General features: G+C 44.5%; 1 protein-coding gene across 1 annotated transcript in view; it reads left to right on the forward strand.

Moving 5' to 3' along the window:
• Positions 1–18,695, forward strand: part of TG (thyroglobulin) — a 165,402-nt gene that overhangs the window by 77,787 nt on the left and 68,920 nt on the right. Inside the window, exons 30-34 of the mRNA XM_081949853.1 lie at positions 2,277–2,356; positions 2,844–2,987; positions 7,674–7,727; positions 14,672–14,806; positions 17,234–17,398. Coding sequence (XP_081805979.1) covers positions 2,277–2,356; positions 2,844–2,987; positions 7,674–7,727; positions 14,672–14,806; positions 17,234–17,398 — 578 coding nt within the window. The remainder of the gene's footprint in view (positions 1–2,276; positions 2,357–2,843; positions 2,988–7,673; positions 7,728–14,671; positions 14,807–17,233; positions 17,399–18,695) is intronic.

The raw sequence follows: 18,695 nt of genomic DNA on the forward strand, positions 1-18,695 counted from the left end.
CAATCTTTGGTCAAGGGGTCTCCAAACTTGGCAACTTTAAGACTTGGAGCAGGGGAATTCTGGGAGTTGAAGTCCACAAGTTTTAAAGCTGCCAAGTTTGAACAGGCCTGATAAAGTCCATACACCGATGTTTTTCAACCCTTTAAGATGATTGGACTTCAACTCCCAAGATTCCCCAGTCCTATGTTTTCTACAGCTGGATAAACCAGGAAACGAACTGAGGACATTTCAGTTTCATAAAATACATTTAAAATAAATAAATAAAAGGATCGAAAGACTTTGGGGCAGTTGCGTAACGGCTTAGCGATAAGTACAAAAAAATAGCATTAGCCACAAAACCGTCGGGAGATGACTCAAAGGCAAATGCCTGTGGGAAAAAAACGTTGTGAAATGTGTGTACTCTATCACAGTGATTAGCAATCTTTCTTATTTTGGGTTCTGCTTTCAAAGTCTGAAACCTTTTGAGAAAATCTTGTGAGATTTTGAGACTGTCATATGGGATATTGTAGAATTCGAGCTAGGTTGCCTTTTCCAGTTCTGTCTGTCTATTTTCCCACCACTACCTATCTACCTATATTAGTGATCGCTAACCTTTTCGTCCTCGCGTGCCGAAATCACGCACATGCATGCGGCAACACAATATGTGTGCTCACACCCATAATGCAATGTGCCCCAACTCCTGCACATGCATGCATGACTCCCCGTGCTCCCCCTGGCCCTGCGCATGTGCACGATCCCCCTGCCCTGTTTTGGGCCGCACCTTCCCCCCTGCGGTCCGTTGTGGGCCTAGCAGGCCTCCCTGAAGCCTCCTGAAACAAAGCATGGGCTGCAGAGGAGGCACACAACACTGTGCTCCATCCGCCCCTGCGCATGTGCGTGTGACTCCTCCCACATGTGCGCATGACCACCTGCCCCCCACGCATATGTGTATAACCCCTCTGCATGTATGCACGTCTCCCGCATGCACGGCAGAGACTTGAAAATCAGCTGGCTGGTGGGAAGCGCTCACACATCTGCGGTGGAGCTGAGTTGGGCAATGGCTGGTGTGCCCGCATGTGTGCCATAGGTTCGCCATCACGGACCTATATCACCCAAGGATATAGGAATAGCACTTAGACTTATATACCACTTTACAGTGCTTTACAGCCCTCTCTAAGCTGTTTACAGAGTCAGCATATTGTCCCCAATCTGGGTCCTAATTTTACCCCCTTTGGAAGGATGGAAGGCTGAGTCAACCTGGAGCCGGGTGAGATTTGAACTGCCAAATTGCAGGCAGCTAGCAGGCAGCACAAGTAATGTGTTCTAACCACTGCGCCACTGCGGCTCATCAAAGTGAGATGTTCTCACTTTAGGCATACCTTGGACAGGTATTATAGTAATTATTATCTTATGACATTGTTATATTAGTCAGGAGACCACAATGCTATCACAGGGTAGTAGCTTGGCTGCTGAGGTATCAGTTCTGTTGTAGGAAATGCTCAAGGTGCGCCACAGGTGGGTAAGCTGGCTTCACACCAGAAAGAAAGATGAGTGGTTCTTTCTGCAGTGTTATCCAAGGGCCCCTCCCTCCCTGGAGCCACCTTGCAAAGGGGCACAGCAGTTAGGAAGGTTCAGAGCCATCAGCAATCTGACAGCCTGCACAGAGCATCCGCTTGTCTCCCATCAAAGTGGTACCTATTTATCTACTCACATAGAGTATGCTTTTAAATGGTTAGGTGGACAGAAGCTGAGTTGAGTGATGGGAACTTGCCCCACCATGCAGTGCTAGGACTCAAGCCACTGGAGCAGAAACCATTTCCAGCATCATTAAGCCACCACTGGGCCTCTTACCTTGGGCAGGTTATAACAATATATAAAAGAAGCAAGAACACCTTTAGAACAAGTTAATAAAACCCCTCTGTGACTTTGCTGGGTCCCAGTTGTTCATTTAAATTTTGCTGTAGACATCTGTTCTATATCTTAAGAAAATCATTAACTTCTGCTTTAAGATTGGTTTTTTTTTTAAAAAAAAATCCCAGTGGCCTTAATATAAATTGATATTCTTGTTATTTGCTTCTGGTTTGGAATGCAAGTTTCGCTCAGACTACTGAGTTCCAAAGCCCATTTATCTCTCTTAACAAAGTGTAGGAGTTTCCTGTTGATTTCTCAGGAATTAAGATGTGAGATGTGTTCATTTTCTTTTGTTTTTCTCTTTCTTTCTTTCTTTCTCTCTCTCTTTCTCCCTTCCTTCCTTCCTTCCTTCCTTCCTTTCTTTCTTTCTTTCTTTTTCCATTCAGATTTTTTGACTGTGAACGGCTTTGCGATGCTGATACTTGCTGCTCGGGTTTTGGCCTTCTAAATGTTTCCCAAGACACAGGTACTTTTTTGCTAAAACATGTTGGTTGTTCCAAATGCGTTGCCATTTTTTTCTGACAGCCAGGTCACACTGCTAATTTTATGACAGCAAGCCATCTCTCTATCAACTAGAATCAGTGGGGGGATTCAAAAATGTTTACTACTGGTTCTGTGGGCGTGGCTTGGTGGGCGTGGCATGGCTTGGAGGTGTGGCAGGGGAAGGATACTGCAAAATCCCAATTCCCTTCAAATCAGCTGGGACTCAGGAGGCAGAGAATAGATGGGGGCGGGGCCAGCCAGAGGTAGTATTTACTGGTTTTCCAAACTACTCAAAGTTTCCGCTACCGGTTCTCCAGAACTGGTCAGAACCTGCTGAATGCCACCTCTGACTAGAATAGTGTTTTTATTTCTTCAGTGATACGTTGGTGGATGGATTACTTAAAAACGCCAAGCGCCTGTAGAAATGTATAGAAAAATAATGATAACCTGCCACTGTTTTCTCGTTTCAGACAGCAAGATCTTGTGTTTGACTCTGGGCAGTTTGGGAATTCAAACCTGCAGCGATGAATTAAGAAGTGATTGGCAGATTTTTCCTTGTACGTCTCTGGAAACTGAGGCCAGGGTGCACCCCTTTGGCTGGTATCAGAAATCCTGTGAGTACCAAATCTCTCCTTGATTGGTTGTTTCTTATCTTGCCCTCTGGTGCTTTGCTAAATAGGTTTACCCCCTCCTCTTTATGCAGCCTCTCAAATACTGGAATATTGCCCCCAACAATCTGGTTCTTGATTTTTACCAATTGTTGTGGCCCACTAGTGGCCAGCAGAGCTGGCAGCAGATTCGGACAGTGAGGAGGTTGGGGAGGAACATGGGCCAGTCCTGGAGTCTGGGGAAGGCTCTGATGAGGGCTCTGTGTCGGAGGCAGAGAGGAAGACAGAGCTGTATGCCAGTTATCAGCTGCCTTTGGAATCAGACATCAGTGAGGTAGACGAACAGCCCAGTGTGCGCATGCATAGAATTGCCAGATGAAGGGAACAGCTAAAGAACGGGTCGACTTGGGAGTAAGACCATAGGTGGACGATGAGTGGCCCCTCCCAGAGGAAATAAAAGAGGAGTGAAAGGGGAGTGGAGTTTGAAGGAGACTCCTTGCCAAGTTTTGCGGATATCGGCCTGTCAGCTCTCCAAGCCAGATAATGTCTATGACTGTAAATCCTCCCTTGAAAGACTTGGTTGCATGTGAATGAGCAGAATTCACAGTAAATTAATAAAAGGGTTTTTTGTCGGGACAAAGAGTTTTCTTCATGCTCTTGAGACGCCTCAGTCAGAACACCAATCTCAGAAGGAGGTAAGACTGGGTCAAGCTTGAGCCAGTCATGATCGAACTCGAGACTGTGGGCAGAGTTAGCCTGCAATACTGCATTCTAACCACTGCACCACCAGGGATTTATTTATTCTTGCTGCGTTCCCTTGTCATTGTTTATTTTGTTGTGTTCTTATTTTACTTCTGTTCTGTTTACACCCTTGTCATTTTTCTTCCTTTTTATTATTGCAAGCCACCTAGAATAGCCTCAGGGCGATGCCAAAGGCAAATAAATTTAACAAGTAAATAGAATACAATAAAATAAATAACCACGTTGGACTGAAATTGAGAAAGTACATGTTCGGGTCCATTCATCATCGTCTGTCAGGGTCTTTCCATGCATAGATCTCGTTCAGTGGCTAGCTGAAGAGTATGGAAAAAATGAAGCCACTGATGGCTCAGCAATTAAAGGCACTGAGCTTGTCAGCTGGGAAGCTGATAGTCTGGGTTTGAGACCCTGAGTGCTGCACAATGGGTGAGCTCCTGTTCTTGCCTCAGCTCCTGTCACCTAGCACTTTTGTTGTTATTGTTGCGAACTCATGTTCGACCCATCACAACCCCATGGACAATGTTCCGCCAGGCCTTCCTGTCCTGTACCATCCTCTGGAGTCCATTTAAGCTCATGCTTACTTCTTCAGTGAGTCCATCCAGCCACCTCATTCTCTGTCGTCCCTTTCTTCTTTTGCCCTCAATCTTTCCCAGCATGAGGCTCTTCTCCAGGGAGTCTTTCCTTCTCCTTAGGTGGTAAAAGTATTTGAGTTTCCTCTTCAGGATCTGGCCTTCTAAAGAGCAGTCAGGGTTGATCTCCTCTAGGACTGACCGGTTGGATCATCTTGCAGTCCAAGGGACTCACAGGACTCTTCTCCAGCACCAGAGTCCAAAGGCCTCAATTCTTTGGCGCTCAGCCTTTCTTATGGTCCAACTTTCACAGCCATCCATTGCAACTGGGAAAACCACAGCCATAGCAGTTTGAAAGCATGCAAATGCAAGTAGAAAAATAGATACCCCTTCAGTAGGCAGGTAACAGACTACTGTGTGCCTAGACGTGTAGACAAGCTAACAAGATGACCATGGACAGGGAAACCTTAGGGAGGAGATGGCAGGAATTTGCCCAATTCACCCAACCTTAAGGCATTTGCCAGAAAACACTTGCCAGAGTTCTGCTTTTCTTGTTTTAGAATTCAAGGCAGTCTTTTATTTTCAGTAATGAAAGCCACATATTCTTATTTATCCTGCCTGGAAAATCCTTCACATCTTTCCCACATGCTTCCTTACTTTAAGGACCAAGAGAGAGAGAGAGAGAGAGAGAGGGAGGGAGGGAGGGAGGGAGGGAGGGAGGGAGGGAGGGAGGGAGGAATAAGAACTCTAGCCAAAATAGGTAGAGGGTTCAGATGTAAGATAAATGCCTTCCAGATGTTTCATCTTTCCTGCAATGTGTGTTTTGAACAGATTGCCAGATGTGATCCTAGACAGAGTGCCATTTTTGATGGCACTTGAGCCAAAAAGAATCTGAATTACACTTCCGTATAGCATACATTCCTGTGTAGCTGCATAATATGCACGTATCCGTAGCTCAAACGTTCAGGGTGTTAGAAAATCTACAAGGTTTTCTTATTTTTTTAAAAAAATTGTACTAGAAGAAAATCTAATCCAGTTTAATAGCAGGTTAGTTTCTGCTTGAGTCTGCAGGAAATTATTTCACACTGTGTTGTGTACATATGCAACCGATTATTTAAGCAGAGACGGTAAATACTTACAGTCCCAAAACGCACAGGCCATCTGGAATGTAAAGAAGTTTTAAATTCTGAACTCTGCTGAACTCTTGCCCAGGGAGTGCGAATTCAGTCTGCAGATGGATTTTTTTCAACAGGCATCAGTATCTTAATCGGAATAATGTTTATCGTTCCTTCATCTTCTTGTGAACTGGTCAGCTGTGTTGAGCAGTAAGACTTTGTTCTGATTAAGTAGCAAGCTATTATCAAATAAATAAATAAGTGAATCCCGGCAGTTGTTAAGTTAGTAGCATGGTTATTAAGTGAATCTGGCTTCCTCATTGACAAAAAGTAATCAGCTGACTCCAGAACCGTCATAAATATGAGCCTGTGGCTAAGCACCTGAATTTTGATCATGGGACCATGGGAATGCTGCAATATTTGTGTGAAAAATGGTCAGGTCAATTTTGTCAGCGCCGTTGTGACGTCGAACGGTCATTCAGCCTGCTGTTGTAAATTGAGGACTATCTGTATTGTAGAAAGGGAAGACGTAGGTGTAAGCCTTGTAGGATAGGAGGAAGATCCACTAGGTCAGGGGTCGGCAAACTTAAACACTCAAAGAGCCATTTGGACCCGTTTCCCACAGAAAAGAAAACATCGGGAGGCACAAAGGTCCTAACCGGAAGCCCCCTGTTCAGTTCTGGAGCTGACCGGAAGTTCAGTTCCCCCACCATAGAGTCTCCTCCTAGCACAGCATACTTTTCCCTCTACCTGTCATAATCGGAAGCCCTATCAATTGTGGAGACAACTGGAAAACCCTCCCCTTGCCATAGAGTCTTCTCCTGGCGCACTGTGTTTCTCTCCCCCCCCCTGCCCACCAGAAGCTCCTCTCAAAAGTGTAGTACCGACTGGTGACGGGGCCACAGCAGAGGGAGGAAAGAGCCACATGAGGCTCCAGAGCTGCAGTTTGCTGACCCCTGCACTAGATAAGAGAGCTTTGAGCTGGGTCAAGAAAGTAACTTGAGAAAATCTCTCAGACAAGCCTCTCCCTATTTCTCATCATCAGATGGGACCTGCAATATAGCAGTAGCACTTAGCTTTATATACCGCTTCATAGTGATTTACAGCACTGTCTAAGTCAGGGGTGTCAAACTCGTGACCTGCGGGCTGGATGCATCACAGGCTGGCCACCCCCACCCCCGGTTTAACAAGGGGGAAAAAAGTCACTATAAGTCACGTGACGACAATGTGATACAGAGAGTTTGACACTCCTGGTCTAAGCGGTTTACAGAGTCAGCCTATTTCCCCAACAATCTGGATCCTCATTTTATTGATCTTGGAAGGATGGAAGGCTGAGTCAACCTGGAGCCTAGTGAGATTGAAACTGCCAAATTGCAGGCAGCTGGCAGTCAGCAGAAGTAGCCTGCAGTACTGCATTCTAACCAGTGGTGGGGTCCTACAGGTTCGGACCGGTTCAGCTCAACCGGTAGTGGTTTGGTGGCCTGGATTGTTGGAACCAGCAGCGACCCAGGCCTGCCATGCCCCCAAACCAATTCTCCCGGAAGCGCTGTAGGCACCGCCATCTTATTTTTGGCTTCTGTACATGCACAGAAGCATTTTTATAGTACTGCGCAAGTGTGCTCGCGCTGCACAACCATGAGCAAACCGGCAGTAGCGGCTGCCGAACTCACCCCTGATTCTAACCACTGCACCACCATGGCTCTACATATCTTGCTTTGGTGATTGATTATTCATCTTTCTTTCTCTCTCACCAAAGAGTGTAGTTTTGCCTAGACATTATGATAGAGGCTATCTCAACATCCTTTTGTAGGAGAGGACCAGGCTGAGCATGAGGGAGGGGTCAAACGTATAATCAGTCTCGAGTCCCTTCAAGCCTAAAAGAAATCAAAGTCCAGCCCACCTTGAAGTCCATTAACTTATCTGCTGCCATTCACTTTGACCGTTAGTAGTTCAGATTCTTGTAGAGAGCTTAAGCTTGCAATAAACCTACTTGTTCATTTGAACTGTCTGTTTTCCTAATTTTCTTCACTTGACACCTTCTGGCAAAGATAACATGACTTCCTGAGATCTCCACAGGGTGTGTTTGTGTCACATATTAAAAAAACAACAGGCAGTGGTTCTATCACACCATTGTGGTTGCCATTTGCTTTTCTAATCATGCTTGATTCTCCTCTGTTCTTTTAAGTGTTCCGTGAATCCTTGCTTCTGTTAATGAAAGTGATCTCTCTTTTTTCTTCTTCTTCCCACAGCAATTCTGCCCCGAGTGTGTCCACCTGTTCCTTTGCCAGAAAATCAAGAAAACGGTAAGGAAAACAGACCTTGAGTCAATGGAAGATAATTGAGCTTCAGGTTCCTGGGATCCAGGAGAAGGATAGGTGCAAGAAGTGCATGACTTATGACCTCTATTGGGATTGGAACGTCCATAGCTAAGCGATGTGGTCATTAAGCGAGTCACACCTGATTTTATTACCTCTTTCACCCTGGTCATTAAGCAAATCATTGCAGTTGCTACCTGAATCATGCCGTCATTAAGGGAAACTGGCCTTCTCCCTTGACTTTGTTTGTTGGAAGTCTGCTGGGAAAGGGACAACTAGTGATCGCATGTGCTGCAACCATCATAAATGCATGCCAGTTGTTAAGCAGCAGAATCAAGATCCCGTAATTGTGAGGATCCGTGAAGATTGTAAGTGGAAGGACGGATCATAACTAACTTTTATCCACACTGATGTAACTTCCAACAGTGTTCAATGAATGGAAGTCCAGGACTTCCTGTCGAGCTAACACAACTCTTCTCCTCTGCAACTTGGAAATTCAACTAGGAAAATGTCTGTGGAGATTCTCAGTCATCCAGGTTGTGGTTGGCCCAAAGGTGCTTTTTCAAAAGGCAACTAGACTTTCTGGGTTTTTTTTGAAGACATGACACTCCTCAGCCAAGAAGTTTCTTCCGCTCCGTTTGGATGGCGTGGAATGGAAGGATTTATACCCCTTGCAGACAGCTGGTCATTTGCATCCTTTTAGAGGGTCACTGAATCACTTAGAGGTTTATCTGTGTCCTTAGTAGTGCAAATTGGTGTGGAGCCTTCTTGGAACTGTTGAAACTACTTAGTTTCACTACTCAGGTGACCCCGAGGTCACAGATAAACCTCCAGGTGGCCTCAATGATTCTCTAAAAGACTGCAACTGGCCAGCTGTCTGCAAGGCGTAAAAATCCTTCCATTCCCCACCATCCAGTCAGAGCTGAAGAAGCTTCTTGGATGAGAAGCGAAACATCTTCTAAGAAAAACCAAAAAGTCCAATTGCCTCTTGAAAAAGCACCTTTGGGTCATCTGGGAAAACTTTCCAATTAGCAATAATTGCATCTTTGACATTCATTCAGTGAAAGTTCCTCAGGTCTACAATCTCAAATGGACCATGGAATGTGGAGCAGTGGAGACTTATTATGGGATTGCTGTGGTTTGAAACTACTGATTTGGAAGGGGAAGGCTTCGCCCTATTTAGAAGCCACCTATTTTAGCATCCAGATAAACATCTGGTCTGCTTTCATTTCAACGTTGGACCGTTTCTTCTTTCTTTCAAATGACAGCTTGGTGGGTAGAGGGAAGTGCCGAGGTCTGATTATAGTTATTACCCACCAAAGATTTCAGGAAAGTGGTACATATTGTCATACAGTATTCTCACGTCTCCAGCCAGACTAGCAGAAATCCATGCATGTAACAGGTTCAGGAAAATAAATATGATCTGCTAGGATTTCCTACTGGAAAATCCTTTGCTATAGCACTCCTACAGTTAGATCTCTGAAAGCTAGTTGCTTCCCCCTCTCCTTTTATGAAAATGTGATGAACAATAGCGATCTCACCTCTGTTCTGCATGGCAATGCCAAATGAAATGGAAAAGCCACGGTGGCGCAGTGGTTAGAGTGCAGTACTGCAGGCTACTTCTGCTGCCTGCTGGCTGCCTGAAATTTAGCAGTTCAAAATCCTACCAGGCTCAAGGTTGACTCAGCCTTCCATCCTTCCGAGATGGGTAAAATGAGGACCCAAATTGTTGGGGGCAATATGCTGACTCTGTAAACTGCTTAGAGAGGGCTGTAAAGTGGTATATAAGTCTAAGTGCTATTGCTATGGTTAAAAGCAGTTGATATTTCAGTTCAGTTTATTGTCCCTCTAGCAGTGTTTCTCAACCTTGGCACTTGAAGGTTCTGGGAGTTAAAGTCCACATTACCTAGAACGTAAATTCCAGAGATGAATTCCTGGCTCAAAGTCCACAAAATTCAGTGGAAGAATCTTCTCTGTAAGCCCATAGAGGACTGCATAAGACATCTCATCTTGACAGGTATAGGTGTTTGCAAATCATCTTGTACAGCAGTGTTCTCCAAAGTGATCTTGTCCCAAAGGTTCTTTTTCAGGAGGCAACTGATCTGTCTTGCTTTTTCTCTGAAGACATTTCTCTTCTCATCCAAGAAGCTTCTTCAGCTCTGGCTGGATGGTTAGGAATGGAAAGATTTTATATGCCTTGCAGACAGCTTGTCATTTGCATCCTTTTAGAGAGTTGTAGAGGCCACCTGGAGGTTTACCTAGGTTATCTCGGGGTCACCTGAGTAGTGCAAATGAATGTGGAGCCTTCTTGGAACTACTGAAAGGATTGTGTTGTAGACTGAAGATAGATGATGCCGTATCCCTCCCTCTCTGTATGCAACAGAATTTCATTTTAATGTGTGGCAATTAGTGTACATGCAAAGTGACAATAGTTATTCTATTCTGTTGAGAGAGGGCTGTTCAATTTTGACCCCTCTTTCAAACCAAATGACCAGCTGTCTGCAAGGAATATAAATCCTTCCATTCCTCACCATCCAGTCAGAGCTGAAGAAACTTCTTGGATGAGAAGCAAAACGTTTTCAAAGAAAAACCAATAAGTCCAGTTGTCTCTTGAAAAATCACCTTTTGGGATAACCATGACCTGGATGATGGGAGAATCTCTATAGTCCTTCAGATCTTCTCAACTTCCAAAAATTCTAGTCAACATTAGAAGTTCAGTGCTGGCCCAGCCAGAAGATACCAGGCTGATATTCCTATCACCATCAGGTGATGGGCAATAGCATTGATTTCTGATCCATTTAAGTTCCCCCAAATTCTATTTGGGGAACTCCCATCTTTTTGGCGTGGTGGATGCCTTTGAGAAATTTGGAAACCTCTCTCGAGATGTCATTTACCAGAAGGAAAATTGGGATGCTGCTTTCTACGTTTCCCTTGATCTCCTCAGAATTCTATCCACCATCCCAACTTCACTGGGTCTTTTATAGGAGACAGATGGACACCATTCTTTAAAAAAGCACTGAGTTCCGGCCACCCAGCACTTTTATGCTGTTTAAGATGCCTGTGGCTTGGAAGAATTACAAGGAGTAAATATAGTATCCGAAGTTAGTCCTTCAGCCACTATGCACGTTGTAGCATGCTAGGTTTTCATTTTTTTAAAATGGAAAATCTAGTGAAATACGATAGACACCAAGAGCGATATCACTGTTCACAGTGGGATCACAAAGATCTAACTGGTGTTGTGGCCCGCCAGTGGCCAGCGGAGCTGGCAGTAGATTCGGACAGCGAAGAGGTTGGGGAGGAACCTGGGCCAGTCCTGGAGTCTGGGGAAGGTTCTGATGAGGACTCTGCATCGGAGGCAGAGAGGGGGTCAAGTTATCAACTGCCTTTGGAATCAGATATCAGTGAGGCAGAAGAACAGCTGGAGCCTGTTCCCAGTGTGTGCATGCACAGAGTTGCCAGATGAAGGGAACAGCTAAAGAACAGGGGTCGACTTGGGAGTAAGGTCACAGGTGGACGTTGAATGACCCCTCCCAGGGGAAATAAAAGAGGAGCGAAAGGGGAGTGGAGTTTGCAGGAGACAGTTCGCTTAATTGGTTCATGACTCTCCAAGACTCCTTGCCACGTTTTGCAGATATCGGCCTGGCAGCTCTCCATGCCAGATAAGGTCTGTGACCGTAAATCCTCCCTTGAAAGACTTTGCTGGATGTGAATGAGCAGAATTCACAGTAAATTCATAAAAGGGTTTTTTATCGGAAGAAGGAGTTTGCTTCATGCTCTTGGGAAGCCTCGGTCAGAACATCTGGTTACCCAGAGGTCTAGTTTAGGTCTAGGTAATTGTTGACTTATGACCATTTGTTTAATGAGCATTCAAAGTTACAACAGTGCTAAAAAAGTGACTTGCAACCATCCTTGTATTTATGGCCATTGCAGGGTTTCCATGACCACATGATCAAAATTGAGAAGCTTGGCAACTGGCTTGTACTTATGACAGTTGCCATGTCCCAGAGTCACCTAATTGCCAGTTTGTGACTTTCCCATCTGGTTTCCAGACAAGCAAAGTCAATAGGGGAAACCAGATTTGCTTAACAACTCTATGATTCATTTAATGACTGCAGTAAAAAAAAAAGCCATGAAATGTAAGTGACTCATTGAAAAGCCGCGATAACGTGGTAACCAAAACTGAATGCAGTATTCTAGGCGTCGACTTACTAAAGGTTAATAAACCTTTAAATAAAGAATATATATAAATCTTGGTGGGTGGGTGTGGAGTGCTGGCTTTGTTTCAGTAAGTGGAATGATTGGTAGATTGGTGCTGGCTGTGTATCTATTGTTGTTTCATGTTGTAATGCCTGGGTGGTGGGTGGGGCTTGTTTGTTGACTAGGGCTGACTAGGACCTCCCACCTACCAGACATCTGGAAACCAGCCCAAGTCAACAAATGAGCCTCACCCACCACCCAGGCCGTTACAACACGAAACAACAATAGACACACAGCCAACACCAATCAGCACCAATCTACCAATCATGATACAACCACACAACCAATCATTCCACTTATTGAAACAAAGCCAGCACTCCACACACCCCCACCAAGATTTATAGAAAGACGGCAGCTCCGATCACACTTTAAGTCCAAAACCCAGCCTGAAGATGGCAAGTGAGACCTCGCTGAAACCTTGCCAAGACAATCTCAATCTTACACGAGAAAAGACCCGAATACAAGATCATATATATTTATATATAAATAAATAATTCCAAACCAAACATACTTTAAAATCAGCAAGATAGTCCAGACATCCTTGGCTGACATTGAATCCAAAATAAAGGTTGTCTGTCTTTTCGGGTTTTTTCTTTTTTCTTTTTAAGAGCATAAGTAGTCGTTTTCAGATTTGGGTCTGGAGCTAGACAAATAACTTCTACGCCATTGGAACTGGCAACTCAGACTGCGGAAAATTGATGTGTAATTATTGTTCAAACTGTTTTTCTTAAATTCCTATCCCTGGGAAGGCTCCACTTCTGTTGTTTTTATGGCTACCGCCCCCCTCCCCGAGAGTCTGTAAAATCCTTCTTCTGTTTTTGTTTTTAAATCTAATTATTAAAGTGTGGCTTTTGAAAAACAAATATGCAACGAGAAATAAAATCAAGGGGGCTGTTCAATTTTTGTACATTCCAGAGAAGACAGTAGATTGGATCTGATGTGAACCGTGATTTACTTTCTTTGAAATCATGCCTATAGCCTATAGCCCGTTCTAGCTGCCTGCAAAGGACCTCCCCAGCTTCCGAAAGGGAGCGCGCGATCCGAGCCACAGTATACTAAATAATGATAAGAGGCAAAGAGCCTCATTTATTTTGGCCGGGAGCTGCATGCGGCTCGCGAGCCGCGTGTTCGCCACCCCTGCTATAGCAGGAAGAAGCAGCCTTTTGTGAAATGTTCTACCAAATATGTAGTCAAAAGAGATTGGATGGACAATCCTTTTAAACTATTTCTAGCAAATTGAGAAAGTCTCTGACTATTTCTCAAAGGCAGAAGTCCCGTTTCTTGGTGACCAGATGACAGGTGGTCCTTGACTTATGATTACAACTGAGCTCAACATTTCTGTTGCTAAACAAGACAGTGGTTAAGTGAATTTTTGCCCCATTTCATGACCTTTCTTGACACAAACATTCAGTGAATCACTGCAAGTGTTAAGTGAGTAAGGTTCGGTTCCCCTCGCAGTGAGTCGTTCCTGACTCTGGGGGGCAGTGCTCATCTCCGTTTCAAAGCCGAAGAGCCAGCGCTGTCCGAAGACGTCTTCGTGGTCATGTGGCTGGCATGACTAAATAGCAACGGTGCACAGAATGCTGTTACCTTCGCACCAAAGGTGGTTCCTATTTTTCTACTTGCATTTTTACATACTTTCGAAGTGCTAGGTAGGCAGAAACTGGGACAAGTAACGGGAGCTCACTCCGTTATGTGGCGCTAGGGATTTGAACCACTAAACTGCTGACCTTTCTGATCGACAAGCTCAGAGTCTTAGCCACTGAGCCACCTTCAACTGAGTAACCCAGTTAAATGAATCTGGCTTCCTACGTAGTTTTGCTTCTGAGAAGGTCACAAAAAGCGATTCACATGCTTGCGGGACACTGCAAACCATTGTAAATATGAGTCAGTTGTCAAGTGTCTAAATTTGGATGACCATGGGGAATGCTACAACAGTCATTAGTGTTAAAAAAAGACCCCTTTCTTCAGTGCCACTATTAACTTCAAATGGCCACTCAAGGAATGGTTTGTAAGTTGAAGATTGTCTGTATTGAAAGACCTCTGTGTGGGAGGAATTTCCCCCAGACTTTGAATAAAAGGATGGTGAGTTTGATCCTAGGTAGAGGCAGTTTTTTCTCTCTCTTGGCATATTGAAAAATATATCTGCTGGACATAACTCTGCATTGGTGACAGGAAAGGCATCTGGCCATTAAAACAAATTGCTAGCTCCTTTCAGTTGCCCAGACGCCATACAGCAGGGGTGTCCAAACTTGGGAACTTTAAGACTTGTGGACTTCAACTCCCAGAATTCCCCAGCCAGCATGGCTGGCTGGGGAATTCTGGGAGTTGAAGTCCACAAGTCTTAAAGTTCCCAAGTTTGGACACCCCTGCCATACAGCAAGGGATTATGGGGTCAATAAATGAAAATGTTTGAATAAAAGGATGAGAACCAAGGGGGGTTACAGACCATCAGAGAGATGGTAATTAATTATAACAATAATTATAACCTTCAGTAGAACGTTCAGACATATTTCTTGACAACAAAATCCTATGATTTTACTTAGTTGCGACTCACATATTCCGCTGATTATTTGGCTCCTTTGATCCATTATTTCATTTTGTATTCCAACAAATATAAATTACGGTTTCTCAAGACGCCTCCTGTTGAACTTCTGCATTGTGTTTTTTTTTAGTGACCTTGGACAAATGGCAGAGTTTGGACAGGACCTCCACTATTCTAGATCCTTCCATTTCTAAATTTGATGTCATCCACGTCAGCAGAGATCCTTCCAGTGACTTTGCTGCCATCCAAAATTTTTGTCTCTCAGGTAAGATGGCTTATTTTCCAAAATAATTCCTTCCTTCCTTCCTCCTGCACCCCGCCTTCCATCCTCCCCACCCATTGTATGGTTTTTTAAATTTATACCTGTACACCGCCCCGAGTCCCTTCGGGGAGAGGGGGCGGTCTAGAAATCTAATAAAAATAAAAATAAATAAAATCCATCCATCAATCCATCCCCTACTCCTTCCTTTCTTCCTTCCTTCTTTCCCTCCACACACACCCTTCCATCCTCCCCATCCATCCATCCATCAATCCATCCCCTACTCCTTCCTTCCTTCCTAACATCATCCCTTCCTTCCCCCACACCCCTCTTTCCATCCTCCCCATCCATCCACTCCTACTCACTCCTTCCTTCCTTTCCTTCCTTCCTCCCATACCACTCCTTCCATCCTCTCCATCCATCTATCCACCCATCCATCCAACTCCTACTCCTTCCTTCCTTCCTTCCTTCCTTCCTTCCTTCCTTCCTTCCTTCCTTCCTTCCTTCCACACCCCTCCTTCCATCCTCCCCATCCATCCATCCATCAATCCATCAATCCATCCCCTACTCCTTCCTTCCTAACATCCTTCCTTCCCCCACACCACTCTTTCCATCCTCCCCATTCATCCATCCCCTACTCACTCCTTCCTTCCTTTCCTTCCTTCCTCCCACACCACTCCTCCATCCTCCTCCTCATCCATCCATCCATCCATCCATCCATCCATCCCCTACTCCTTCATTCCTTCCACACCCCTTCTTCCATCTTCCCTATCCATCCATTCATCCATCTATCCACCCATCCATCCATACATCCCCTACTCCTTCCTTCCTTCCACATCCCTCCTTCCATCTTCCCCATCCATCGATCCATCCATCGATCCATCCCCTACTTCTTCCTTCCTTCCTTCCTTCCTTCCTTCCTTCCTTCCTTCCTTCCTTCCTTCCTTCCATCCATCCATCCATCCATCCACACCTCTCCTTCCATCCTCCCCATCCATCCACTGATCACTCCTCCCTCCCTCCCTCTGATTTCAGAAGTGGTTTGCCATTGCCTTCTTTGCTGGGTTGAAAGAAAATGACTGGCCCAGGGCCACTCAGGTGTCTAAGGTAGAACTAGAACTCTTGGTTTCTACTTTGGTCTCTTCAGACTTCTTAAATTCAAGTTGTATTAATTACATTGTTAATTGACTAACTGGAATTAGTGTGCCATTTTTTAAAACAAATGTGGAAATAATGTGGAAATAGGAGTTGAATCAGCACAGACTTAAAGGGAATTGCTGAAATCTTTTTATGGTATGTGCTACTCGATCCCAACTCTAAGGGGTGATGCTCATCTCCGTTTCAAAGCCGAAGAGCCAGCGCTGTCCAAAGACGCCTCCATGGTCATGTGGTTGGCATGACTAAATGCTGAAGGCACACGGAACACTGTTACCTTCCCACCAAAGGTGGTTCCTATTTCTCTACTTGCATTTTTTCAGCTTTCAAACTGCTAGGTTGGCAGAAGCTGGGACAAGTAACGGGAGCTCACTCCATTACGCAGCGCTACAGATTCAAGATTGCCGAACTGCCAACCTTTCTGATCAACAAGCTCAGCGTCTTAGCCACTGAGCCACCGCATCCCTAACTTCACCATTAAGCAGTGATAATAATTAGTACTAATAAGCATATCCTGCAGTGATTTTTCCTCTATCTATACATGTCCAGATTGCAGCTTTCAGAATTCCCGGTCTCTTTATATCTGGAGTTGGGGAAAAAAGTATCCTACATTATCATATACAAAGCTGTATCTTTTGTAATAACTGTCTCTTCTTTTCATGTGATATTTATGGAAGTCCTGGGATACAGGGTGTCCAGGGTAACACAGCTGTAAGCGACAGCAAAGAAATTGAGGCTTTCATTACTCTATTGAACAGTAGATTGATTGCATTTGTTTCTTTTGATGAACCTTAAAACACCTCCTGAGATGGCCTTCTAAATATCATTGTCAGGTTTCCGAAAGATGCCCTGATTGTTTCATGAGTCTCCAGCCAAGTTTCAAAAGAAAACTAGTCATTTATTAGGAGCACCATTTGGCAAGACCTTATGCAGTCAGATCTGAGCCTTATTTGAATTATAGCTGAATTTTACCACTGTTCCTTCCCTCCCCACAGTCTGTATCACAAATCACATTCCCCAATGAGGTACACCCCTCCCAAACCTGCTGCAGTAATCTGAGATCTGACTCTAGCTGAAACTATGAGTGGAACGCGCTACCCCCTCCCATGGCAACTTTATGAGTTGACAATTATCACTGCAGCCGCCTGAGAATTTCCCAATCTGGTTGGATTCATTATGGATTATGTTCTCCATTTCAATCTCCAAAACATCACTTTTCACCTGCCCTTTGTTTTATCTGCTTGTGCAATTCACAGTTGGCCATTTCTTTCTTTACAGTCTGTTCAAAGGACAACATGTGCCGAGTGATCACACTTGAAATGTTGTCATCAGCAGTGCGATGTGTATTCTATCCAGAAACACAGAGTTGTACCCTGAGTCTACAAGGCCACCGCTGTCGTATTTTGCTCAAGGAGCCGGCTACTTACATCTATCGAAAGCAAGGTGCGTAGGTGGCAAAAGATTAAGGAGGCTTGATTTGCTAATCTTTGCTTTCCCTGAAACACAAAACCAGGAGACACAGTGGAAATAAACCAGCATGGCAGTAGATCTTACAGCTGTTGAACAATGCCAAGTTTGGTTAAGAATAGAAGACTAAAAGTGAATACATAAAGCTGCCCCCAATCAAAGGGATAGATGAAAACCACATGAACTGCTCAATGTATGGGCTGGACCCAACCAAGTCCAGATGGGAGATTCCATATAAGGTAGCAGAACATAAGATGGCTAAGACCCTATGGGACTCCAGGTCCAGACAGACAGGTAGGCAGGTGTTGGCCAAGCAATCAGACATCAAGGTAGTAGACAAGGACCAGAAGACAGCAGTGGGGATAGACGTAGCAGTGCCATGTGACAGTCTATGGAGACTCTCAGTCATCCAGGTCATGGTTGTCCCAAAGGTGCTTTTTCAATTCCTCACGGGAGGAATTGTTAGTGGATCAAGAAGAAGGGGCAAGCAAAGAACATACGGTCTTGATCCCATGAAAGCTGATACAAAGATGAACATCCAAAAACTGAAAGAAGCTGTGGGTAGGATGGAGAGCATTTGCCTATAAAGTCGTCAAGAGTCAGACACAACTACAGTAAATGGTTAAAACAACAACTTTTGAGAATAGAATAGAATGGAGTGGACTGGAATGGAATAGAATAGAATAGAATGGAGCAGAGCAGAATAGAATAGAATAACAGAGTTGGAAGGGACCTTGAAGATCTTCTAGTTCAACCCCCTGCTCAGGCAGAAAACCCTACGCAGCTTCAGGCAAATGGTTATCCAACATCTTCTTAAAACCTTCCAGTGTTGGAGCATTCACAACTTCTGGAGGCAAGCTGTTCCACTGATTAATTGTTCTAACTGTCAGGAAGTTTCTCCTCAGTTCTAAGTTGCTTCTCTCCTTGATTAGTTTCCACCCATTGCTTTTTGTTCTACCCTCAGGTGCCTTGGAGACTAGTTTGACTCCCTCTTCTTTGTGGCAACCCCTGAGATATTGGAACAATGCTATCATGTCTCCCCTAGTCCTTCTTTCTATTAAACTAGACATTCCTAATCCCTGCAACCATTCTTCATATGTTTTAGCCTCAAGTCCCCTAATCATCTTTGTTGCTCTTCTCTGCACTCTTTCTAGAGTCTCCACATCTTTTTTTACATTGGGATAACCTTGACTTCACCTTAGCAATGGCCGGTGATGAATACATTTTTGTATGTTTTAGCCTCCAGAAGAGTCTCTGTAATAGTCATTGCATC

Source organism: Natrix helvetica (genome assembly GCF_964273705.1).
Source record: "Natrix helvetica genome assembly, chromosome: 4".
NCBI classification, from domain to species: Eukaryota; Metazoa; Chordata; class Lepidosauria; order Squamata; family Natricidae; genus Natrix; species Natrix helvetica.